The sequence below is a fragment of the Tetrao urogallus genome, assembly GCF_951394365.1.
Source record: "Tetrao urogallus genome assembly, chromosome: 5".
NCBI lineage: Eukaryota > Metazoa > Chordata > Aves > Galliformes > Phasianidae > Tetrao > Tetrao urogallus.
In genome coordinates this window covers 5,087,161-5,114,076 of record NC_136818.1, presented here as the reverse complement: position 1 = coordinate 5,114,076, position 26,916 = coordinate 5,087,161, and the positions used below count along the sequence as shown (strand labels likewise).

The window sequence follows — 26,916 nt, the reverse complement described above, 5'->3', positions numbered from 1 at the left end:
CTAAGGGTGCTGAGCACTTGGCATCTCTGAAAAATCAACCCTTTAGGCACCATTCCTCTCCCGAGTCAAGCAGACTGAGTATTTCAGACAACCTGACACGCTTTGTTTTTCAAGCCAAAATCTGCCCTGTCCACTCTTAGCTCTCTCACGACTCACCGGCTGCTGCTTAACAGCTGTGTGGTGGCACAGAAATCACACTGTCTTCCCTTGAGGATGAGCGTATCCCTTTCCTTACTGATCACCTGAGCACGGCAGTGCATTGAGGTTCAAATTAAAATATCACAGAGTTGTTTCAGCATCAGGTCAGTTGAAAAGGGTGAGCAACCTGCGAGCAGGAGAGCAGAGAGGCAGCATGAACTGAGATGATGTCTCTTGGGCACAGGATACCCTGGGAGCACTGATTACCAGCTTTGCTTTCAAAACAAAGTGGAACAGTCTGCAAAGGGCGACTTAAAGCCAACTGTTAGATTTCCCATGCACACGTTGTACGCGCGTGTTTTAGACCGTCCCCAAGTAACACACACGACATTCCCATTAGCTTTTGTTAACATCTGCATCAGAGTAAGCCAGAATCTTAAGAAGATTAACCTCTGTTCCTTCTAACCATTCCTTAATTTTTATTAGAGCATTTTTGGGGATAGTTTTGAGGGCTTTTTTCCTCCTTTGAATGGATACAGAAATTTCTGTGATGAAAGCTTCAGGCTTTTTTAATTAAAAACAAACCAAAACAAAAAAGTCAAAAAAAACCCAACCCCGCAAAATTATTTTCCTTAAGGAAACTGCCAAAACTCTAGGAATCAAATTATAGAACAGAAGCAGATGTCACCATTCCAGTTTTACCTACTCAGGGAACCTGCATGCCTCTCCGAGGCGATGAGTTGATGGGGAGCAGCACAGTGCTGCGCTGAGGAGGGAATTTCTATTTGGATTTAATGATCTTGGTGAAAGTGAAGCTTATGAGAATATGTGATGGGTTTCTGTGTTCTTAAAGATGAAAAATAATTATTTTGCCTACTGCTGAATAACTCCTATGTACAAACCTACTGCCACCTTCAAAAGAACAAGACCGATGACTTTGTGTCCCCGGTCTGAGAAATGGTACAGTTAACTACTTGCAGCGCTGCTGTAAAACACACCTTTCAGAAAGCCAACTACTCGTAGACATACCTTTGCTGTCCAAGAGTCTGCATTTCCACTCAGTCATTTTTTAGGAATCCGCAAACTGGAAAATACTTCAGGGCCAGAGGGCTCCATTTTGGCTGCGTTTTTCACTTACGATACGTTTTTTGCTTTTTAAATTGACAGACATTCTTCATTCATGAGCCCCATTGTTTTAATGGTCACTGACTTCAGGAAAATAAGTCTCCGTTACAGTCAGTAACTGCTATCCCCATTTATCCGACCAATAAATAATCCCTCAACCTTTACTCCCTCCTCCCCAATTCCTAGGTTAATACATTGCAACATCTTGGCTCTATGCCTATTTAATCTTGGTAATAATGATCAAAACCAGAGTGCACAGATCTCAGTTCTCTGATTAGGATCACCATCCAACTATACAAAATGCACGCACTTCATTATGAAAAGGAGGTTCTGCCAGAGGTTGCCAGATTCTATTGGAAATTCTACATTTCTCAGGATTTAATATTATCATCAGCAGTTTAAATCCCACCGGACTTAAATGGTAAATTTAGTTTAATAGCTTTTTTCATTGTTAGAGGCAAGTGAGGAAGTGTTTTGGTTTTCTTTTTCACATTAACTTACGTCAAGAACGATGACTCTAAAAAGTCATTGCACAGCAGAAAATGGAGGGCAATTACTGCATTACACCTTACAGGTGGTGAGAGTCCTCCAACAAATAAGAAATGCTGGTGAGGCTTCGTAGCCATACATCGTAAGAAACAAGATAGCCCAAATGTAATGTCTGCCTCACTGATTTTGAATTATATCTCTTTGGAGCTTTTTGTAGTGTCTATCTCACAGAAACCATGACTCAACTCCTACCTGTGGCAGTAGCCAAACAGCTACTGACCTAAACTGCTCTGGCTAAAGGTTGCATTTCTCATGCTTATGTGACAAATAACCAGTTTACAAGTGTACAGTCTCATTTCTCTCAAAAAAAAGATGACATACTGATTTACATCATCCCTCTGCCACCGACGTGCCTGATGTGCAACAACAGTTATAATTTAAACAATGACTAAGGTCCCCAAACAGTGGGTAAACAAATGACTTGCTTCAGGCACGTTGCTTCCATTTTACAGTAAATTTGACCTTCCAACATATGTGGGAAATCCAGGATTAATTTGGATTCACTGCACACTTAGTGGCTGATTCCTCTGCAGATGGTGAATTTGTTGGCCAGCAGAGCCTTTTCTTCCACTGATGTGCTGATAGATTGGAAAAATTAGATCTGGTGGTTCAAATGCAGTTGTTTAAATGGACAAATGTAATGATATCATTTGAAATAATGCTTTGTCATCACGCTGCCTTAAATGGATTAAAATCAGCTTAGAGGCTTTTATTCTGTTTCGCAGAGTCTGTGGGAGCAAGGGTCATGATGTGGATGAAATACCTTGGCAGCCTTGGCTGCAGGTGGCTGGACATACCCAGGTTTGTGCTGATCACTACACATCTCTCACTCGTGACCGCTTTATAAAACAAACCATCTTCCTTATCAATCAGTTACCCTCATGAGAGCAACATGCCTTTCTCCTGAACGCCCAGGAACACTCAGGTGTGCAGAAATGATTTTTCTGTGTAAGGAGAAAATGGCAGGCAAATTTGACAGAGGATTGCTGGTTGCAAAGATATTATGTTCGTACTTATGCTTTATGAAAACTGGCAGCTGAGCAGGGAAAAGACTGGAGAAAGGACCTCAGTAGGAGATTATCTTTCCATAGACATCAGAGAACCCTCACAGGTACACAGACTTGAGATGACCGTTCATTTTTAATTTAACTGATTTTCTCTCTCCTTCAGAATACTACAGAATCCCTTCCTGTAAGAACGCCTATGCTATGGAATGATACTGTGCAAAACATTTTCATTGTCTCTGACCATGGCAGATATTAAGATCCTTGGTACTGCATGGCAAAAACAGAGAAAAGCCTGGGCAGGAGCTGACAGAGGAGGGATTTGCCCCTGCAGATGGATTAGAAGACATTTAATGAGTCACAGAAAATAATGGCTTTACACAGTAAAAGCATTCCCTCTCCCTGCTTCTCCCCCCCTGCTTTTCCACATAAATTATGTGAACATATCATCAAAACATGATGATTTTTATTTTCATAAATGGGGCCATATGTCAGCTAAAACAGAAAATGTGTGCTGAACTGTGATGTGGCTTACATGATACACTTTAATTGGATGTCATTTTAATGTAAACAGCTTTACATAAAACTCAGCCTAAAAGAAAACTTTTTCAAATTGTCAAATATTAGTTGCTCCAACAACTCGATGCTGTGTGCGACTTTTGTGTCTCCTGCTCAGTCAGAGGACATCTGTCACAACAGGGCTGCATCCTGATCCCACTGCATCAAGAGCAGCCACAGAGACCAGTCAGGGGTACCTTGAATCCAGAACCAGGGCAGAAAGCTTTTTTTTTGCACAAACACCATCTTTGCAGAAGTTTTCCACGTGGAAGATAATTTTGAATTGCCAATGTCATTTTTTCATCTGAACATGTAACAAGTGCGACTCATTCTGCTCGAGTGTGTATGCCAACACCCATTTGGAAGTGGGGAAAATCTCAATCTGATTTTAAAAAATCCCACTGCTATACACACGCACTTGGACAGGCAAAATAAAAGCTCTTCTTCATACACCATCCAACCCTGTGTCCCCATGTGGAAACCACCTCCAAAAATGCCTTACTGCCACAGCAACGGACAGTTGAAAGTAACAGATTAAAAAAGAAAAAAAAAAAAAAGCTTTTTTAAAGCTGATAAAACATCAACCACTTACACTTGTCAACTCAAACACGTCTGTATTTGCTAGCAGATACCTCAGTGTTAGCACAGTCATTTTGATAGGTAAATGCAGGAGGAAGCAGCCACATCTCACCTGCTGCTCTGCAGCCGATGCTGGCTAATGCTTTTCTTTGATGCCACCTTGCTCTGCTACCACAGCCATACTCATAATGGGATCTTCTGAATGATCCTGGCAAGTTCAAGCGAAAATGACAGCTGACTTACAACCCTGCAATAGCAGATTCTTATTTTAGAAGCATTTTGCCAGGGTTTGTGGTTAAAAGCATTCCCTGCATGGTATCCCACTGGAACCCAAGTTCTGCTCTGCAGGAAACCTACCAGCAATCATTTCTTCACGCGCACCTTCCTAAGTAAGCCCAGCACACCGAAGAGCCACGGCAGAGCAGCACAGGATGCCCTCTGAGGCCTGAGCCCCCCCCCACAGCAAAAGAAGCTGCATGCTTCTCTCCCAGAGCATCTCACACGTTTTGGGATTACGCCCGGACCACCAGCACAGTCAGTGGTGAAAAAGGGGAGCGGCGTTATGTTACAGAGCTCTTCCTTGCAGTCCCTGTTACTCGTTATTGGATGGCATCATGGCTTTTATAAATCAGCAGGAGAAGGCTGAATAGAACGTTCTATCCTTGCCTCCTGATGAAAATTCCCGTCCAAAGAAGGGATAAAATAATAAATGCATTTTGAAGAATCACTTTTTTCTTTGGGTTTATTTTGGTTTAATTTAGCAGAATGCATAAAAGAAGGATAAAACAAAATCCATAAAGCCAAGAAAACCACAAAATCCTCTTAAAAAAAATCAGATTGATGTTCAAGTTTTGAAATGACATGAACAGGCATTACAAACATCATCTCTGTTTCAATCAGAGTAATAAAAACTGTCGTACAAATTAAAAGTCTATAAAAATTGAAGACGACTCTTTCTGCAGACCAGTTGACTTGCACTGACTCCAGAATTTGGTGTTATATGTAAAAGGCACTGCTGATTCCTCATGCGTTGCTGCCACTCTGGCTTGTCACAGGCAGATCAGAATGTATTAACAGGGGAAGTGTGTTTGCATGGCTTCTTCCCCAAACTGTACAGCCCTCGGCTGCAGTATGGGTGGGCCAGGGGACAGAAGACATCAGAGGGACATCTCCAGAGCAATGTGCCTTTTGTCCTGGCTGCTACTTTGCAGCATCACAAGGAAAATTTAAGGGAAGTTTATTGTTGCAAAGCATCGCTTTGCACATTAACATCTGCTGAGATGGAAACAACCTTTAACCACGTATTGTGGAGTGAAAGTATGTTTCAGAATGTGTTAATTTTCTGAAGTGGGCACCTACTATCTTAGCTCATAATATACAAACAAAAGGCAAAGCCCCCACGGTAAAACTGCAGTGGCTGCAGCAATACAAATAAAAAAATCCAAGCCAGAATGGACTTTTATGAAGAAAATGTGGGATCTGCTACACCTGAGGAGGGCAATGGCAGCCCTGCAAGCCATTTGTCACACACAGGAGTGTCTGCACATATTTGTGCAGTGCTATCCAGCTGCCTGTAGTGCGGCAAGCTGCTCTTTCTTGCACCACTCATCCTACCCACTAGTCAGATGATTTAAACAAAAGCTCATTTGCAACTGTAGAATATAAATCCCGTGCACAAATGCTCACTGGGGGTGGGTCTGCCCTGAGCAATGGCTCACCAGAGATGGCTGTTGGCCACAGTATTTGTGCCAGAGCCTGCAGCAGTCATCCCACATGGGCTCTGTCCCAGCCGTGGTGCCAGGGCTCCAACGGAGAGGTATTTTGTCCTCCTCCCTCAGCACAGCTGTGGCAGGCCACAACCCTACTGTTCTTCTACATACCTTCTCTGCTAGGCAGTAGGACTCAGCATCCCTTAGTCAGCAGCTGCTAGAGATGTAAATCCCTCCCAAAACCAGAGCTGGGGTCCATTCTGCAGCAGTTCACATCAAAGGCTAATTCAGATGCTGCAAAATCAGCTCCTTGCCATTACTTTAGAAGTACAGCAGAAAACAATACATATTAGGGCTATGGCTGTTCCTCCCTGCCTGTCTCCCTCCCACACTCACCTGCAGAAAGCAGAAGAGAACAGGCAGGTGGAGGTGTTAAATGTGCCTGGCAGCAGGTGAGTGGTTTAAATCAGCAACTTGGTGCTTGTGGTGAGAGCTGTATGTAAAACATGATCTTAGTTCAGGAAATACACACATCCTTTCTGCAAAACACGGAAGGGAGCAGGGGTGCATATCTGCACTCACACACATGTGCATACATATTACCTATATCTACACACATGAATACATCTGTGCTTTAAAATATGCTCAGAATGAAGTACAGTTGCCTAACAGAATTACCAAATTGTTGTGTCTGTTACAGCCACGCTGCCAACCTGCCACCATGCATTCCACCTTTCAAGGAGGATTCAGTAAACATTTCAACTGAAATCTAAGACCCATAATGAAGGGATCAATAGCAGTGACATATTATGAAACTTTCGTTCCCTTTCCTCTCCCCTTCCATCCCAGCAATAACTGCCAGGCAATCCTGGCAATTTCACAAGCACAGCAATGATTTCGCTGGCAGATTTCAGTGGATTATTGTGGCCAATTTGGAAAAGCACTCTAATAAGCATTACTTTCCAGAAACCAATATAAATCTGGAAGAGGGGATTATTAAAGCCAGGGAAACTATAACAAAAGACATTAATTGCATTTTTTGAAAGACCTTTTGAATTATTACCTGCTAGTTTATAAGACAAACATATAGATAAAAACCACTACCGTGACAAGAATTTATTTATATTGGCTATATATATATGTACTGCAGGAAATTTATCTGTAAAGATTATTTACACACAAACATGCTCCTTTATGGCATACAAGCAATGCATGCTGTTAGATGTCTGTATGTGTATCTTCAGGCAATTAGGATTAGGTTATTTACTCTCACCCATACACATATGCACATAAGTCAAGTAGAACAAAAGATCAAAGGTGGGATGCGATGGCAATGAATGTGTCTGTGTATTTGTATGCATATTCTGAGGTTTCTAGATGGTCTCACAGTGGAATACAGCAGTTTCTCAAATTGGGCCTGCAGCACTTGGAAAGATTCTTCTCATTTGCTGCTTTTGCATAAATCTGAAAAATCACCGGCCTGCTCCAAAGTCTGTGAGTGAAGGAGAAAGCCCTGCCCTTCAAAGCGAACTGATGTCCTCACTGGAGGACTTGGTGAGGCAGCAGGAAAGCAGTGTTACAAGCAGGTGTTTAAACAGCTCAGAACATACACCTCACGCATGACAAAAACTGGTCACAATGACAAAAATGTATTTTAATAACTGAAAAACAGAGCTAGTTTTTCACACTCAATTATTACTAATGAATAAATAGACCAGGAACAAACCCAGGAAGCCCAGCTCCAAAGTAACTACTGCACAGAGCTCTGCTGCTATCCAAACAAAACATGAAGGCTGTGGCTGAGCCCCAGGACTTCCACTCTGACACGTACAGGTACAACATGTACCCTCAGCTTTTAGCCCCAAAAGACAGCCAGGCATGAGTTGTCTGCTTCGTGTGACACTTGGCTTTCAGTGAGATGTGACTCACTGTAACAAAAGGCTTCAATGCCTTTGTACTGTTTTGCCCTAAACATTACTACAATGTGCAATTACAACTGAATTCACCGAGAAAACAAAACTCCTGGATGATTCCTCCCAAGCTGAGTCACCAAACTAAATCACCCTGCTTTCAAACATGTTGAGGAACTTACGGAGAGCAGCATTCAGAGGCACCATATAACAGAGCAGTGTGGAGCATGGCGAAGCTCAGGTAAGTCATCCACCTCTGTAACAGAAGCACTCAGCATCTCACCAGCAGGGGTTTGACTATTAAGCTTGTATCATACAGGCTGGCTGTGTTCCTGTTTGTCTGTGGTCAATGGGAGTTTTGCTGTCAGCACCACTGAAATCTGCCTTTAGGGACTGTTGCAGGCTGTGAGCTTGCAGCTGGGCAGGCTCTGTGCAGGTGCACAAGGGATGGAGCCCCTGCCTTGCACAGACAGCTTTGTGTGCTCACTGGCTGCCCAAGGCAGAGCAGCACAGTGCCAATAGAGGATGGGAGAGCAGCACAGTAGCTACAGCCCCAGCTGGGAGCCACAGAGGCCACTGATGTGCTCCAGTATGTACAGACACTGACAGGCCTCTCCTTCCCTTAAATCAGTCCAACAGTTAGATAGCTAAAGGATGTGTCCAATTCTATAATAATATTATGAAACATTTATCACAATTTATCAGAAACAGACTCAAGTCATGACTAAAGCCACTGTGTGCTCATAAATGCAGCAAAGAACTTGAAATCAGTATTTAAAGGCTTTCTGTTCTTCATCTTTCATGATCTAAATTAAAGTTGGCTACAATCAGTCCTGGAAATCAGACAGCTCTGCTGTAGTTGTTTACTAGCAACCATTTTAAGCTGAATTTTCCAGTATTCAACTAATAACATTTTCTTCAGTATACACTGGTGTCTTTGCATGGAGAGAAAGAGCTGAAACAGTGACAACATCTCTAGTGCAACACTATAGTGGAAAGCACTCACCTTAATGCACAGGTTGGACTGTTTTGTTTAAGGCGGAGGCTGGATTTTTCTACTTGAAATGGTTCCTAGGCAAAGTGCCGTAAATTTAGAATGACACGCTGTCGTGTTTTTATGAAAAATATGGTTCTGTTTAGGCTACAATTAGAAGCTTTCACAATTTGTCTGTGGAAAACTGAGGCTGAAAACTCCGGAGTCGGATTGTTTATTGTGAACTGAAGTAACATCTATCTTAGTAAAGAAACTTGTACGACAAAAGAACCTCCACCATGGTGAGACCTGAGAGCTTTCCTTCTAAAAACGCAGGGCTGCCAATGCAATTCTTAATGCACACCGATTCACAAGGCTACAAGCCATGTATTGTTTTGGAGCCACTGGGGTAAATCAAATTATTATGAATGACACTAATGATCCCATACTTGCCTGAACATAATGCATGGTATATAGCCTTGCCTTCAAGGAATTTTTTGTGTATATAATTGGTATAAATGGCTCGCTCCCTCTCTTTTGTTGATTTTAGAAACAAATGTGCTCAGGTACAGAGTCTGCCTTTTCCAGGTTAATTATGTAAGCCAAACCAGCCATGCCTAACATATGAGAAATCCCAGGGTAAAGTGTCAGACACATGTGCAATAAACGGCCTCTCATAAAATGCATACAACAACCCTACCTGGATGGACACAGAGCTGTGTCAGTGGATCCTCAAAGCCGTCATTTAATAGAACTGTGAAATGTGGAAGGCCACAATGACTGGAATGGGTCTGTGTTTTCACAGATGCAGATCTAAATGCAGTTACCTGAGCGATTGGGGTATGCTGTCCTTGGGCAAAGCACAAGTTAACTAGGAATGCAACATACAACAAATCAGAAGCTACAGACTGAGAGAAGACAACCATCACAGACTTTCAAAAATCCAAATGGTTTTTGAAACGGCCTTATGCTGTTCTCTCCCAGAAAAATCAGGCCAGATCCCAACTGGCAAAAACTGGCAAATTTCCACTAGCCTGTGGGTCATTAACTCCGAAAAAGGGCAGCTTCAAAACCAGTTCTGTGTACAGTGTTAGTTTCCGTCAGCGTTGCTATAAACAATCAAAATCGAAAGTATTTGGGATGACTGCAATGCCCACTTTTTTCTGTTGCCATTCAGAGATGTGTTTCAACACAGATTTTCCTAAAACAATATACACGTATCAGAGCCTGTATGTGACAACATGAAATGTTCAAAACAAGCATGATCTACCTCCTAAGTTTGTACTTCTAGTGCTGCACAAACACAGTCCTCTGTTGTCCATCAGTACCCTTAAAGCAATTCTCAAATTGAGGTGCTTTCACCTGCTAAAGACTTATTCGGAATGGCTGGTGCAAATACTCAGACCAAACAGAGCTCTGCATGTCCTGATGAGCAAACAAATACCTCTGCAAGGAATCTCAATCCATGTCAAATATATAACAGCAAGGCATTACCATGCCTGTCATTGCCTTGTTTTTCTGCCATCAATCATACTCAGAGACACCAAAGAATTGGCCAGCATAGGCCCAAGTATGCACACAGCAGCAGAGATGGTTAGGAGTGAGCTGGCCTCTTTCTCCCCAAGTTTTGCTTAGCATACTTGACTGTAATCCCCTGTTGGTGCATCCCTCACATCCACAGTGCAGATGTGTCCCACATCCCTTCTTAGCCAAAGCACAGAACAGTGGGATGAGTGCACAGCAAAATATCAGGCTTGAACCAAAAAGTGAATTTCACTGCCTGAAGAAAGCTAAACCAGGAATCTTCAGGTGAAGCTGCTGCGCTCAACAACCTTTATGTGCCCAAACAGCCAACAGAAATAAACCATCCGTACATCTCAGCACAGACATTTCTGGTACAGTGCTTTATACAGTACAATAGCATTCACTGGAATGAATAGCAAACCTTTCATTCATGGTGAGAAGAAACACTTTGTTCTACAAAGGTAAAATCTGGTAACAACAAAACAAAACAGAAGGTATCTTTTGTGGTAAGTCGACTGCTCTAGCCAGTCATCCCTGATTTCATACTTGCCAGGTGTAAAGCAAGCATTCAGTTGTGAAATGCTCTGATAGTCCTGCCTGCAAGGACAGGGGGACCCACAATACGGGGGCTGCCCAGCACCACCTCTGCACATTCACTGTCCCTCACTTCTTCACAGCAACACTATGAGGACAAAATACACAAATAATACCTTTGGAGCATAGACGGACATCTGGAGGCTTAACATTTACTCTGATGAATGTTAATGCAGTTCCTTTTCCTATGCCTAATGACACAATCGATTTTCACAGAACAGCAGAAATCAGGATCTTCTACATATTTTCCAGTTGTTCAGACAGCTTAGCTCATATTCTTCACACAATTGTGCACCAAGTGTCCACTGTGAAACTGTTCCAGTCTAAGATACACCTCATAGTTAGAAAGCTTCTACTGAAAGATTAGATTTAAGTTTTCCTTTGCTTGGTTATGCCTGATCACCCCCACTTGTATGCTCTACTCTCTTCTAAACAATCCCTCCCTTCCCTTGCTCTTTACTCCCCAGCCCTTAATTCCTTTAATCTTTCTTTAAAAGACTGTCTCTCTGTCCCCTTAATCATTTTTTAATTTCCCATCCTTTAGGCGAGTGCCAAAGATGTTAAAATGAGAGATGGATGCTTGCCACAAGGGAACAGAACTCCTGAAACTCCAAAACAGTTGAAATCATGAGAACTTGCAGGCTGTTACCCCATTATGTGAACGGTATTTTTACAGCACCAGAAATGAAGTAATGCAGCTACAAATATTCATGTTTCAAACGTGTTGTCATTCCAGTGGCCCAGCTACAAGTTCCCCGAGAGCAAGCAATGGAAGGTTAGAGATACCACGTCCCACAGAGCAGGATGCCAGCGTTCAGAACGGTTTCTTCCACACCGATCCCTTCTGCTTTGTCCTGCGTTAAAAAAGTCTTTCATTTAAGAAGTTCTAAACTTGCTGCTTTTCAGTATCCATCTGTGAAAGAGAGATGATACAGAATCCCTCACCTGTTTTTCTCCTAAGGCTAACAAAGCACCCTGCCAGACACTGTGAAAAAAATCAATTCTGTCCGGCTGAAACTAAGACGATAATGTTTGAGGCTATGCAGGAATAACTGCGATGCTTTTATATATTTTTCACATATTCTTTTTTCTTCTCTCCCCATGTCATGTCTGACTAGAGAATTTATTGCACAGAGGCAAGTGGGCAACGTGTCAAGCATTAGATGTGGTTTTGTTGAGCACACTCCGCACTGAGTCAGGTCTACTGCTGGTTTTCTGAGAGTGCAGCAAGCCCCACACGGTAGGTCTCATGCCAGATCCCTTTCTCCTGCAGTACTAGAACACGTTTTCAGGCATCACAATTTGGGCCATTCCAGCAGTAACCTCATGGGCCTTGTTCTATGTGGAAACAGTGTGCTTGAGATCAGCAGGGAACTGGATCCCTTCACAATGGATTGATAGCACAGCAATTTTTGCAGCTGGTCAGTTCCTGCATGAAGGCAGTCAAATGTAGTTGCACTCATTCTGAAAGTCTGGAAAAACAGAGCTGGATTTGTCTCGCATCGCTTTGGAAGTTCCTGACTTCAAGTTGCTGTGCTGTCACTGCATCTTTCTCAAAGGCACAGCCATAATGTACTCTGTGCCTCTGGCTGTACTGAAAGGGTCACTGTCATGGGACATGATACCTGGGACTGCAGAGGCTGGGCTCAGTGACTACAAGGCTCCACCGGTTTTGCCCTGTGTTTTCCTGCTATTTTGTTTAATACTCCATCTTCCTCTCTCTCTCACTGAAACAGAGTGAAATCATATCAGCAAGGACACATCAGATTAGCTTTACAAGGTTCCTGCCAGTCTGACATTCATCAGCTTTCCAATCTAATAGTAACACAATAGCCTCTACAAACACAGGTTGAACAGCATGCAGGCAGCCCAAGCCCCAGGCTGCAGCAGAATTGCTACCCAGGTCCTGCTTCTGCAGCTCACTGAGGGCATTCCCAGGGCCTGGCAGCCCTCCATGCAAGGGTTAAAGGAAAGTTGTAAGCAACGGCTCTAAAATGCTTGGAAGAGTCTCCCTGAATCAAAACCATTTCACGAAAGGCTCTCTGCCAGGCAATAAAGTATTTTTGATGGACTCTTATTTTATCATTACCCATGTAAGAAAAATGTATTGCAAGAATCCCAACACAATTCAGGGAAGTAATCACTTGCAGATTTAGTAGGCATTCTCAATTGGCAAAAATGAAAGATTTATTGTAGGGATGATGAAACAAAGAGCAGTTGTGCAAACTTTACTGAGCTGGATTATGAGAACATGCTTTTTCCATTTCCCACTTTTAAATGCCTTGGATGCTGTTTCAAAAGAAAGATCAAGATCAATTATTTAACACTGCAGTTACACTGTACCTGAGCGAGCATCTCTTCAGACATGTTGTCTGTATACAACAATAGAAGGAGAATAAGGGAAGACAAAAGCAAAATTTGGAACAGAATTCATACTGTTACGACAACATTTTCTTTGAAAGTTGCTGAATAAAAGCACAGTTCTGCACACCCTTACTCAGATGAGTAATGCTCTGAAGTGGAGGTCTTTTTCTCATCAGTAAAGGTCAATAGCCTCACAGTGACTTTAAGTCTTCCCACTTTGTCCCTGCCTGTTCTGCCAGGGACTCCTCACAAGACCACTGGCACCCTGTGCCCTGCTGGACACGTGCACCCTGCTGTAAATTCAGGGTTTCTTTACAGCCACACAAGGGTAAGAGGGGACAGAAAGTAGCAGAGTAATTTGTCTGAACTGAACTGCATCTGGTGCAACAGCTTTCACTGCACTTCTGCTGAACACAGGCAGAAATGGGAAAGAGCTTTGAGATTCTCAGCCGACAGAACCACTAGAGAGGCAAACTGTCATTATGGATGCATTACACTGTTGGCCTCACTACCTCACCATGACTATTCACCCTCGCTCTGCTCCAGAGAGACTTACTTCATTGTATTTGTATGAAAATGGAGGTATAAGGTCAACATTTCCACAAGTGCTCATGAAATTTCAGTAACTCTATTATACACTGTCTGCTTTGACAGAAAGAGCACCTCATCTTCAGAGGTGCCCTGTCTGAGCTGGGGACATCCCAGCAATAGCTAACTGAACTCGGGCTTTGCTTTTGATAATCTTGCTCGTTGTGGACTGCCAGCTGCCAGAAGGGCAAGTTTCTACATACTTGGTTTAAACAGCACATCGTCTCATTATTATGTCGGCTGGGCAGCTTGCTAATCAAGCCAGGGAAGGTTTCAGAATCCGGCCCATTGTGAAGCCCAAGCCAACATAAAGGCCCCGTGTTGCAGGACGATGGCTTTTTATTTCTCATCCGATTGTTAAAGGCTAACTGGTGCTGGTTTGCCCTGAAGGAACAAACAAATGCATCACATTTAGAACTGCATAAATGACTGCATAAAGTTTTTAATGCTCACTAAATTCCTCTTTCTCCCCCGAGACTGTACTATACAGCCTTTGTGCTGCCTGCAAATGCAGATTAACATTTTTATTAAATGACATATGTTTCACTAATACGGAGTATTAAAATGTATTGGCGTAATAAGAAACATTAATGAGTATATCATTGGCACAGTTTTTAAACAATCTTTAATTTTACTGCTTTTTAATTTGACCAAGCCCTCTGCCAGGTGATTCAAGCTATTTTCTTTCTGAGGTTAACCGTTGCTCAGAAAGGCTACATCACCAAGAGCTCAGAGCAGCCCCGTGCCATTTATAATAATTCCCACAGAACACATACACGGAAATAAAATAAAGCCAAGCACTTAACCTCAAGAACGCAGTCACAAGGACTGCTTAAAATTTTAGAACTTTCAAGCTTTCCACCTTCTGAATGGTAATAGGAATGCTCAGAGGCAAAATCTTAAAAAATGAAATTTTAGTGAGAAAAAATCCTCTGCCAGGGCTCCCAGGTAACTGCAAACTGCCACACACCACTGAGGGCAACCTGTTTTCCCACACCTTCTGGAGACACCTTACCCTAATAAAACAATGCTGGACCCATCTTTGAGTGCTTTTGGGGCATATTAAGACGTTCCTACAGGAAGCAGACAGTTCACAGCTCTCCAAAACTCATGACTTGGGTGCACCACTTGATCTTTACTAAGCAGATCCATGCAGTGAAGCTGACGGACGATTTAGTTCCAGACAGGATGCATAGCTGAAAAAGAAACCTTGCCACGCTTTTGTTAGATGGGAAATGGTGAGCCACAGAAATCCTTAAGTTATTGCAAACCCAGTGCTTAGAGGCTGGAAAGCCTTTCACTTTTTGCATCCTCAGATGTGATTATTTGATACAATTCATTGATCTGCATGGCAAAGAAAGTGATCTCGTGGTGCAGCTGGAATGAATTGGGAGTTAAGAGGCCGCTTGCAAAGTATCTTCAAAAGGTGATGCCCCATGAGAGGTTTATAGGCCTGCGCTGAGATGGGGGTTTGAATAAATCTCCATGTGGACTATCATCCAGAGCCAGGCCACAGCAGAGCTGGAAATAATTCTGTGTCTTAAAATGAGAAGGAATCATTAACTGAGTTTTGTGGGACAGTGAGATAAAGATAAAAACGTGGTATCGAGATGTCATTTTTGTGTGCAAACTGGGCAAAGGGAAAGGAAGGGAGCCTAGCAAAATCTTCTAAAAAGACCTGGGAGCGATGCCTAGGATTTTGTCTGGCAGCCAGACATCCCAGGTCACAACTAATAAATTTCAAGTTTCTAAGCTGGGCATGCTTCAGCCCATACGATCTGACAAAGAACGTGAATGACTGAGCTCAGTGTGAAGCAGGCCTGATGAAACTCCCTCTCCTCTGTGTCACGGGAAGCAAAGCTCTGCAGTCACCGTGCAGAACCATTTCTTACACAAAAATGTTTCTTTAGGGTCATCTCTGTCTATCAGACATTGGCAGGTATTTGTTGAAAGCTTAGTGTTTAGGATTCTGACACACCTCTGCTGCTTTTGGGGAAAGCGGTGCATTTTCCCCTCCAATAATGTGCAGCTGGGGTTATGTCAATTTTTTTTTTTCATCGGGCAAATCAAAACACTGAAGAATGAAGAGAGAAGAAATCAGTTCAGGATGAGCTGAAATACAATTGTTTGGGGACTGCTCTAGTGAGATAAAAACACTAGATAAATCAAAGAGGGAGAGGTTTTACACAACGTAAAAAGCCTCTTTGTTCAGTGCTTTTCATTCTGAAATGGAAAGTCAAAAAAGATGAGGTAAATTACAGAAACGTTTCATTATTTCCAAAATAGTCCACTGTTCAAGAAACGCCACTAGTAACAAAACCCTCCAGTCCCATTCCCTGTTCCCCTATCATTTTGTTTTCCAAAATGAACGTGATCCAGCTTCACTGACAACCTTCCACTCAAAACTGTTTTGCAATGATTCTGCTACTGGTTTGAAATAATTGGCCTTGAATATCTAGTAAAAGTTCTGTTTTGGAAAATGGAAATAAACAACCATTCTTGTGCCACAAGTCCACCTAAACCACTCTGCCTGCTTTGCCCTGACACGTTAGCTTGAGGACATTCTGACTTCTAATAGTGGAAATTATCCAGCGCTGTGAGAAACCACAGCAGTACTAAATAATTCCATTATATCTCATGGCAGTGAGTTTCATAGAGTGAATACTCGCTATGTTGTGGTGATGTCACTGCTTTATCTCAGAATGAACAGCAATATCTACAAGCAGCCATTAGCTCTGCATAAATATAGCAGGAAGACTGCAGCCAAAAATAATTATTATGTTTTAACCAGGCTCCCAATTACGGAATCATTTATCAAGTCAAATTAAATAAAACCTGATGGAATTAAATTCTCTTGTAAGCTAAGAAAGCATGTATTTGAAGTCCCACGCTATGCCAGTATACAGCATCCTTCTCCATCACCCTGCAATAAAGCACCTCACAGAATGTCCTAAACGTTCTTCCCAATGTTCATGGTGGGGAGCTGATAATCCAGAGGGGGAGACACCACCAGCTCTGCTTCAGCAGGCAGGAGTGGAGCCCCTGAAGACACCACAACCCTGCATGGCACTGCAGTACGCCTCCTGTCCGCAAAAAGAACAACAGTTTAGGTTCTTGTTCTACAGCAGTGAAGTACAGGACAAGCCCAGACACAGAGCAAACTGCAAGATCTGCCAGGCTGGAGCTCTGCTGTGGACAGGAAAGAATTCAAATTCAACCAGCTGCTGCTGGTAAACCAACATGGTGACATTTAACAGCCTGCCCTCCAGTGTTAGTGCGTCTTTAAAGCCATCTGCACTACCCTGTAATCTGTAGTGGGTTTCATAAACAAATAAACACTGCATTTTCACCAAACCACTGCTCTGCCATCTACTTCTCCTCTAATCACAGTGTTTTTAATAGTGCAGTTCCTTGACAGTATCGGGAAATGCCATCAGAAAAACCTAATAAAAAGAGATCTGCGGTAAGGCAGCTTTGATAGAATGGATGTTTCCTACTATTGACTTCAAAGGAAAGAAAGTGAGGCTAATACTGTTTTGTTCAAACACTTTTTTGGCATCAGCACATGACACCATCCACACTAAGAGATGAAAACACTGCAGACTTCCACAATATTCCCTCAAGTCAGGCATGGAAACACATTGTTTAGGTGAAGGAACTCCAAAGCATGCAAACTTGTGCACACAGACCTCTCCTCCCTGCAGATGCAGGACTCTCAGACTCACCAGATGTAGCCCATTGAGATCTCAGTATTGCCCACCACACTTTATTGGACAAGGCTCCCCACTGACTGCAGATAGAGTAATACTTGTTGTCTTTTGGGAACCGAGATTCCCCACTGGTTTCCTCAGCAGCAGTAACACCAATGTGCTCAACAAGCCCTTTTTCCCACAGGTGTGCTAACAGGTCTCAGTCCATGATGTGTTACAGAGGCAGCACCTTCTCATACTCAGCTGGAAGTTTTCACAGGTCTATGCCACGTGAAACCAGCCGCGTCAGAGGCGTACAATGAAAATAACAGGGAGCACAGCAGGCCCACTATCTCTCCTGCAATCTGTACAAGGATCTGTTTCATAGGTAGAATTGCCAATGGTTAGTTGGTGTGATGTAGTGATTCGAATGCAGGAGCCGCGCTGGTAAGCTGGAATTGCCTAAAGGTGCCTTTAGGTAAAGGCCCTAAAGACACCTTTAGGCAAGTTACCTATCATCTGAGTCACCAGTGCAGTACCTTCAGTGCCTCCCCCTCAGGGACTTAAGAGTTGATTGCAAAAAGCACAAGTGCTGAGTTTCACAGTGCACGGATGTAGCACCCAAATCACAGCACCGAGACTGCTCCCTAACGGAATATATTGCACACATGCAAGAAGGAAAGATTTTGCTTCAAAGCCTTATCTACCTAAGAAACACAATGCCCACAGGCAGGGCTGAAACGCACACGGGAGGCATTTGTTTCTTTGAAACACATGAACTGGAAAGAATAACAATGGCTGTTATCACCGTCCAGCTGCCTCCAGGGATGGCACAAATGTGACCATACTCAATTTCTATAAACATAAATGGCATATGTGGGGATTCCATCAAGGTACATGTATCTTTTCTCAGGTCTGTGAAGGCCTGCAACAGAGTTTCCCTGAACACATAAGCTCACAGTGATGAGAACTTCATCTGCTGCTCTTTATGAAGCCACAGAAGTGCAAGAGGATAAGCTGATAAGCCATGTTTAGATTTTTCCAAATCAAACAATTCCAGACAACGAAATTTACATTTACAAGCAGGGGCTTAAACCAAGGATGCAATATTTAGAGATCAGCAGGGTTCTACCCACCAAAGTACTGGAAGAACTATAAGACAGCAAAAGATGCATCTATGAGAAACGAATTTTTTTTTAAATAAAAACCATTTAAGCTTGCTAATTTTTGCTGTCTCAGACAATCAAAATTCCAATTGTCTGGGACATCAAATCTAAAAAAGCATGAAATTAATCTTCAGAAGTTAAAGTCTTAAAGGCATTGCATCATTATTTTTGTTGGATATATTTTTGATTATAATGCAGATGAACCCCAAATTTAATAAAACTAAAATAACATGAGTTAAGTATGAAACATAACAGGATATTGCAAAGAGATTAGGTAGTTTCCTTTAGACTACTTGCAGAGCCCAAGGAAAAACCAAACTGAGGGACACAATGACGAGAAGGCACCACTAAATTAGAATATTTAACAGAGTATGAAAACAGTGCACTCATAGTACAGGTTTTGGCAACGAAACACAGCAAGCAGAATATGGATCTGCAACATCAGTACTTCTCTGCACCAGATACTGTTTTGCTTGTCAACCGTCTGTAGTAAAGAAAGAAGCAGACTGGCTAAATTTAAACCAGCTGTAACGATGAGAGTGTTACAGTTGGACTGAAGGAAGCTTACCTCATGAAAGTATTGTGGAAACTGCTGTTGGAAAGATAATAAAAGGATTAACTGCAGTTTTAGTGAACCATTTACTTTTCAATCAAAATGTCTCATGTATTTCCTGTTCTCAAGTAGCTTGAATTCCAAAATTCCTTTGTCTATTACAGTACATAGTAGCAAAGCCTGCCATAAGAAATTAATAATTTTACATGGAAAAATACTTTCATGTATGGTGGCGGAGGGCTGCTTGCCGTTCGCTTCTCCTGAGCAGCCCGGTACCTCACAGCCTGTAATCTTACCAAGGGGAACAAAATCAAGGGCTTAAAAAAACTACAATGGGTAATTGTGAATAGCGGAAGAAAATCTCTACTACAAATAGCAAGAGATGTAAAGTTACTTCAACAGAGCTACAGCAAAAATGAAACAAAATCTCAGGGCTGTATAGACACGGAATGAACTACCTTCTTAATTTGCAGGAATAACGGCACAATTATTACCACATCAAAAGAAAAGCCATCATTTAAAATGACATGACATCACCGCACACTGAAACGCTGCACAGCAACCCTTGTTTAAAATGGAATGGAATTCACTGGGCAAATAATCTCGTCTTGATATTAATAACTTTAAGAAGCTGTGTTGCAGCTTTGGATCTGGTCCCTGCTAGATCAAGGACTTTCCACGGTAGAAAACTAAGCTTGCAAAGAGGACATAGTTTTCATGTGCCCACTGGGATCCAGGTTTGCTCTGACACAGGACTCCAGCTTGTAACTCTTAATACACTGATAACTCTGCTGATATTGGAGAGGGTTCTTCAGGGAACAGAAGAGTTAAGTGCAAGTTCTGCAAGGTAAAACTCCTAATTATGACAGAGGCAATCTCATGTAGGGGAACAACTACACTGTCTCCTGGAATTACGCATCTATGTGCTTCCATGCCAAGGCTATATACCTGTGTCATGAAGGCTATCTGCAATTGCTGATGTAAAGTTTTTTCCAACCTATTCATAATGCTGAGCCTTGTGATGTTACCAAAAGCCAGCCCTTTGAGGCAGATGTACGGAATTGAAAGGAGGAAGTTGTTAGCATTTGCTGGGATGTTACATGATTTAATGTCTCTGGTTTATCCAGTTTCCTGTAGGAATGGGAATGTAACATTAGAATTCTGCTATACAATACCTGTCAAGTACCTATTTTGCAGAAAAAGACAAAACTTCCCTCACCCATAGAGTCCAGCGAATCTTTCAGCATGATAGTAAAGCTAATTGGGGTTTCATGTTTAAATATTTCTTTTAAGAACTGTGAGATAAAAGTGGGGAGAAGACCGATTTCATTATAGATGGCTCAAAACAGTCAAACAAAAAAGAAGGCTAAAATAAAATCTGCAGGCTTCCACAGCTTACTTCTGCTTTTGTTTGGTAAAAAGCAACTAACATTCATTATTCTTAGATGATTTATGACCAAAACAAAGATATTTATAGGCGTTTCAAAATCCTTTGTGCTTTTAAATACGGATGGAGCTACTTCTGGAAATGAGTGAGTTGGTTCATTCACTCAAAGCTGAGATAAATAAGTAAGCCTTCAGAGACTTTCCATTTTATCTTGGACAATGTGGTGGTGCTCTCGAAATATCTGCATTATTTCCAGTATTATTTGTGGGAATATCCACTGAGCAGTGCAGATCTTAAGATAATATTTTTCATTTATTTGATGGCAGATAGAAGATAATGGCATGATCACTTACAAAAGCCTTAAAACGTTTTGTAAAACACTGAGTATGTTTTTTCCTTCTTCTTCCCTGACACACCCATTGTAAGCCAGCAAGCTTATCCCTGAACAAATGAAAAAAAAAGAAAGCTTTTCATAAAAGCATGTTTTCCTATTGCTCCATACAAAGCTACAGCTTGCCATGGAAAAGTTTGTCTTGATTTTCCTTACAAACATTTTCCATTATATCATTCTCTGATCAAAACAATAAAATAGACATATAGTCAAAGATTCTGCCTATCACAAACAACAACCTGCTCTCAGAGACATTTCCTTTGTTTGGACTTGTCTGTGTGTGTGTGTGCATGTGTAAGTGCATGCACGCACACGCGTGCGCCTGTGGGTGTTGCAAATAAGACTTTCCAAATTTCATGGCCCAATTTGGAAGCTTATGTCAAACTTGTTTTGCTTCATCTGTTTCAGTCAGGGTCTTATATCATTGTTGTCTCAAACATGTGGAAAGCTTAATGGAAGTCATTAACTTTTATTTTAGTTTGGCCATATTGTCATCATGGTGGGCAGATGCAGAGATGGTGCTATTCCCAAGATCTTCTTTTTGGAACACTGATGTTGTTTACATCTTCTTGATCAGAAGAGAACAATGGTTTTTACTTATTTTTAAAGCTCTGTTTCACAAATTAAAAAAGTCCCTGAGAACCTTTGAAAATGTAATTGAAAATATTCTTTCTATTCTTTTAACTATTTAAAATCCTTAACAAGTTTCTTTTTCTTTTCCAAACTACCAGCTGAAACTTTTGCACTCACCAATCTGTGGGTTACTGTTCAGCTGAAGGAATGAAAAGAATTTCATTAGATGTGTTTTATGTTTCTCGATTAAAAAAGTCACCCGAGGCTCAGTGACTTGTTTTACGTTAAGTGACTGCTGTGTGCTTTGATCATCACTTTATTAATGCTTTAATGAATATTAAAAAAATAAAGCGCTGTATTAAAAGCTAAGCTCTCATATAAGGAAACCGAATCCCTTTTCCAAGAGCCACAGTGCTTCTTACTCAAACATTTCCTTCTATATTAAGGTTTTCTCCAGTTCTCCTTTAGCCTGCTGCAGATGGCTACAGGAAAGCACGACAACTGTATTAGAATAAGGTTAAAGGGAGAGCAAAAAAGAGAGCAGAGTAATATGCTTCTATTCAAACAAATATATTCCAGACTTACCATGCACTTGTTTGGTTTTTCTCCAGAATGAACCCTCATGTGAATCAGCAGTTTGTAACGAGCATTGAAGGGTTTATAGCGGCGGACGCAGCCTGCCCAAAAGCAAGTGAAGTCCTCTCCCTTCCGCTGGTCAATGTGGGTCTTTTCTATGTGTCTGACCAGTTCATCTTGTTGGTCGTAAGTGGCACTGCAGTCAATCCACCGACAGACCTGTTTGCCATTGCCGAGGTCCTGCTCATCCCCCTCACTGGGCTGAAGGGATTTCGGAGACATAGAGGCATGTAAGTGAGGCAGCGTCCCTTGGGTCTGGCTCAGCTGCTGGTGTAGATGGTAAGGGGGAGGCAGCCCTTGATGATGTCGGAAAAGATCAGTGGTGGAGGAATAATCGTCAGCTGGTTCTTGTTTTAGGAAACTCACCTTCTGTGTGCTGTGGGAGGTGTTTTGATGAGGAATGCTAGTACCATTCATCATAAGGCTGAGACTTCCATTCTCCTCGACTTGCTGCATTTGTATCTGCTCACAGTCACCTCTGTCACACTCAGCAGAAATAGGTACAAGGCATGCCGGAGGGGAGGGAATACTGCAAGAGTTTCCAGGCTGAGAGCAAGACTGGGGCCGAGAGGATTTCTGAGCACTGTGATGACTGATCTCCACGGGATGAGAGGAAATGCCAGCTGAATTAGTTCGCAGTCCATTCACACAGGTGACCAGTGACGTCTGTGATGTGCGGATGATAGCTGCAATATCAATTCCTTCGGCTGAAGACGGCACAACAGAGATGCATCTCTTCTTCAGGTTGCTTGCTTGTAGCCTAGCTGAGTGCTGAGGGGTGCCAAGTGACAACGGACTCGGGGAGGAGCTGTGTTCATTATTAAACAAGTAGGAAGAAAGTGAATTTGTGAAGCTATTATTCATTAGGTCTATTTCGGGATGCAGACTACCAGAGGCTCTCAGCTCCATCCCCTCTGTAATCCTTCTGTGCATGGAAGCCTCAGACAGAGCCTTATAATCACCGGGGCATTCTTGTTTAATGTGCTGAGCCGGGTGACTTCCATTCAGGCATGGAGCAGCAGAATCTACTGAGTCTTGAAACCTGGGTGACCTGTAATATAGTTTGTATTAAGCATCACTGACTACCACAGGATTTATCGTTTTTGTACAGGACACAACATTTGTAAAGCCCTGGAGAATGGAAGCACTCGCTCTCCGCCGAATGCTGCTCATCTAATGCAGCAATTACAATAAAAAATTCTGCAGTGCTTCCTCTACAACCCCTGTAAAGGCAGCATCGTTTTACACAGGATTAATTTTACACAGTGAGTTATGCACAGAACAGCCAGTCTCCCCACCTCTGCTACGGGCAATTCATCAATCACAATCTAGGTTTTCAATGCATAATAGATTGGGCAAAACAATAGCTGAGAATGAAGTTTGAGAGCTTTGGGCTTTTTTGAATTATTCAAATATCAGTATTTTCCTCACAGTGTACTGGGAAAATTCCGTGGCAACCTTGTTCACACAAACCCAAAAAGGCTATAGCTGAATTCTGCTTACACGTGACAGAATTAAAATAATTCACTGAATTAAAAAAGAGAGAGATCTGTGAAGGAAAAAAAAATGGCTTCCGAATAAAGAATAGCTCATTTCAGCCCGTGGTCCAGAGCTGATGAGACATCAGTCAAAAGAGAACTGAAAAAGTCCACAACCGGGAGATTTAAACTGGCAGACTATGTGTTTTCACTTCCATTTTTCATATGATAATCTGCCCAGGTCTACAAGTGCTAAAGGATGGTTCTGCAGAAGTGATTTTCAACATCTTTTGATGTGTGCTGAATTCAATCACTCAGGAAGCAGGAATCCCACATAGGCTTTTCAGTAAAACTTCCAGGAAATATTTCTTTCTAACATTTTCCTCCAAGCAGTCAGCAATTGGCCTATGCTTTAAAATGAAAAAAAATAATAATAATCTCAGCGATAAACGTTTACTGTGCATGACCCAACTGCCTGTTGTTGGTTAGGACCAGTGGAAGTGCCTTAACATATCCCTAAAGCGTGGTTGGGTTTAACCTGTGGCTTCACCATGCAACGACGTGCCAGGCCTGTAAGAGGAAGCAGTACATCTGTGTGCAGGAAAGCTGTACCTGAACTAATAAACCCTCCAGAGAGGTCTTCTAGGGCTCTTATGCTGAAATGTTCCATATAAATGAATTTTATGCTTTTTGATGCTATCACCAGAAAAGCTGAAGAAAACCTGGCCGTTAGGCAACTCTGTGTGATGCTGTAGCTGACAAATCTGACACATTTCAAAAGAAGAAACATATATGCTTAAGATATTGTGGACGTATTCATACGTTAAACTGCAGAGCTGCTGACTAAACAGCATTTATTTTTTGACTTAGGTGATTTCATCTCTATTGCTTCCATCAGACCACCACAAACACAAGGAGCTGGAACCACTATTAACTCCTTCTTTGTAACAGCTCTCAATTAGAAAATAAAAATAAAATTTTAAAAAGCTTCAGAAAGACTTCCTGCTCATCAAATGAAAGCTGTCAAAGAATTCTATCAATCTGAGGCACACAGCTGGCAACATACATCCACTGGTGACAGGTTTCTAAGCTACAACAGTCTGCAGCCAGTAGGGCTTGATATAAAAAGCTTTAAGGACATGAGAGAAATGAAATTCCCCACCATTCATTGCTACGGAACAATTAGATCTTGCATTTTGCCACCAGAAGTTTAAAAAGATTACATTTAAAAATTTTAGAGGTTTCCATAATCCATTAGCTATAATTTCTCCCTTTAGGTTTGCACAGTTGGTCTCTGGGTAAACTTAAAGCACCTGGTTTTGCAGATGGTGAGGTTTTTTTTTTTTCAAAAACACAGTATTCATACATTATTTTTTAACATTTACAGAACCATATGTCTGTAAAATATGTGGCATAAGCATTAGTAAAAACTTGCACTGCACATGTTTGGGAAACTCCGCCTCACTAGCTTGTGGCTCTGCTGCTCTGTAGAAAGTATGCTACTTTAAAGGCTTTCTGAGAAAGGTTTACAGTGTTCCACGCCAGGCATGAGATTTCCTACTATTTAGCTTCTTCTGTATGAGAACTCCTCAAAATAATTCAGTTTGTACCACAGCTTAGTGGTCCCAAAGCCTCGGGCTAAAACAAACACAACACATTTCTCACATCACATAAAGCTAACGCAATCCTTGCATTTCAGCCCGTGATAATTGGTGTCATACTATTAAGCATTATGTAAAGCTCCCAGCCTGCCAGAAATCCATGTGAGGAATTCCAGCAGGAGTCAGTGCAGAGTACCTGCAGGATGGATTAAGATGTCTTTATCATCTGAATACTACATTCCCCAAGTTCCTACCAACATCAGTCTGCATTTCTAGCACAAGACCTTACTTAGAATCAGGACTGTACGGTTGTGATACAGCTACAGCACAAAATATGAGACACATAGAAGAGTTTTCTACCTTTTTCCAAGAATATTTCAAAACCAAAAGAGATGAAGGCACTAAATTCAAGCATCTCATTGGCAGAGCCTTCTTACCCATGCTTTGCCTACATGTTGGTAAGACAGGCTGCTCATGCAGATCAGAAACCATGCCTTTCTGGGCGCTACAGCTTTCTCCTCAGCACTAAGTGCTTTACATATCCCGCAATCATTAACTTTGCACGGAGAATCTGGCTTTGTTTCAGTTTCCTGATGGTCAAGTGGTGATGTACTGAATGCCAAAATTGCCTGAAAGTGAACTGTATTCCTGGCAGAATTTCGCCATCACAACTCTAGGGAAAACCCTGCAGATTTCTTCCAGCCTGGGGAGTGTGGAGAAGGGATGGGGAAGCAAAGCTGATGTGAGAGAGACAAGGTGTCTGAAACACACCATGCATCTCTTATACCATGTTGTTATGCTATTTGGTTCTGCCATGGCATCTTGCTGTTACAGCCAGAGATCAGGTTCCAGAGCTGCTACGCATAGCCAGTGTCATCTTAAGGACTTTATAATCCCTGGATATAAATATAAATTATATGAAACAAATGGCCAAAAGAGAGCGAGAGGGATGGCAGATTGCAGGACAGCACAAAGAGCACCGTGTGGACACACAGAACTGCGAGGGCCGCGCTGGGGGCTTCCAGGTGAGTGAACATGGACAGGAGCGGGCTGGAAGGGGAACATACCCCATGAATATGCATCCCTTTGCAGGGAGCATCTGTGTACCGGTCTGAGGCCACAGTACTGCTGCTCAGCACACGAAAGCTGAGTGTAAGGCCTTCACAGGGTAACAGCAGCCTCTCAGAGGACAGGAAAACAGTGCTTCCAAAGAGACTCCCTTACGTGGTAACTGGAGCCAGAGCACGAGGCCAGCAGCACCATGCCAGAAGTGCTGCATTCCCTACTGCCCTCAGAGGAAAAGACCACAGTATCTGAAATCTCCAGATTATTTACAAAACAAACGGACACTCCTTCACTTGCCACTGTAAATGTGCAAGCAGTGGTAACTGACAGTTTTAAGAAGCTGGAGGGGATTGTTCTGCCGCACATCCAGAGACCCTCTGCAACACTATCTGACTGCTCCAGTGTCCTCCCTGGGTTTTATATGCACAGTGTGGGCGGGTTTGCTCCATCTGATAATGGATTATTTGACAAAAGGCCAACACCAGCTGAGTGCTGACTCCAGTTGTGGTAAGGAAGGTATTAGGACTTATCCAGTCCCACACACATCACCTTCACAGATAGCGTGCAGCAGCAATTATGTTGCACAACTTGAAAGATATTAATTGAGTGGGAAAAGAAGGGGCCAGGATGAAGAGAGATTGTGATTCTTGGGTTAAGCAGTCATTGCCAGAATGCACTTTACAGCATAAAGTGATTCAGAGAGAAGCTGACGGCGATAACAAGTTTCAGTGCACCGAGGGGAAGAAAAGACAAAGCCAATGA

At 42.3% G+C, this 26,916-nt stretch overlaps 1 protein-coding gene across 1 annotated transcript in view; it reads right to left on the bottom strand.

Annotated features, from left to right (window-relative positions):
* Window positions 1-26,916, bottom strand: part of GLIS1 (GLIS family zinc finger 1) — a gene marked incomplete at its 3' end in the record, with an annotated part of 177,358 nt that overhangs the window by 66,816 nt on the left and 83,626 nt on the right. Inside the window, exon 3 of the mRNA XM_079536471.1 lies at window positions 21,960-23,061. Coding sequence (XP_079392597.1) covers window positions 21,960-23,061 — 1,102 coding nt within the window. The remainder of the gene's footprint in view (window positions 1-21,959; window positions 23,062-26,916) is intronic.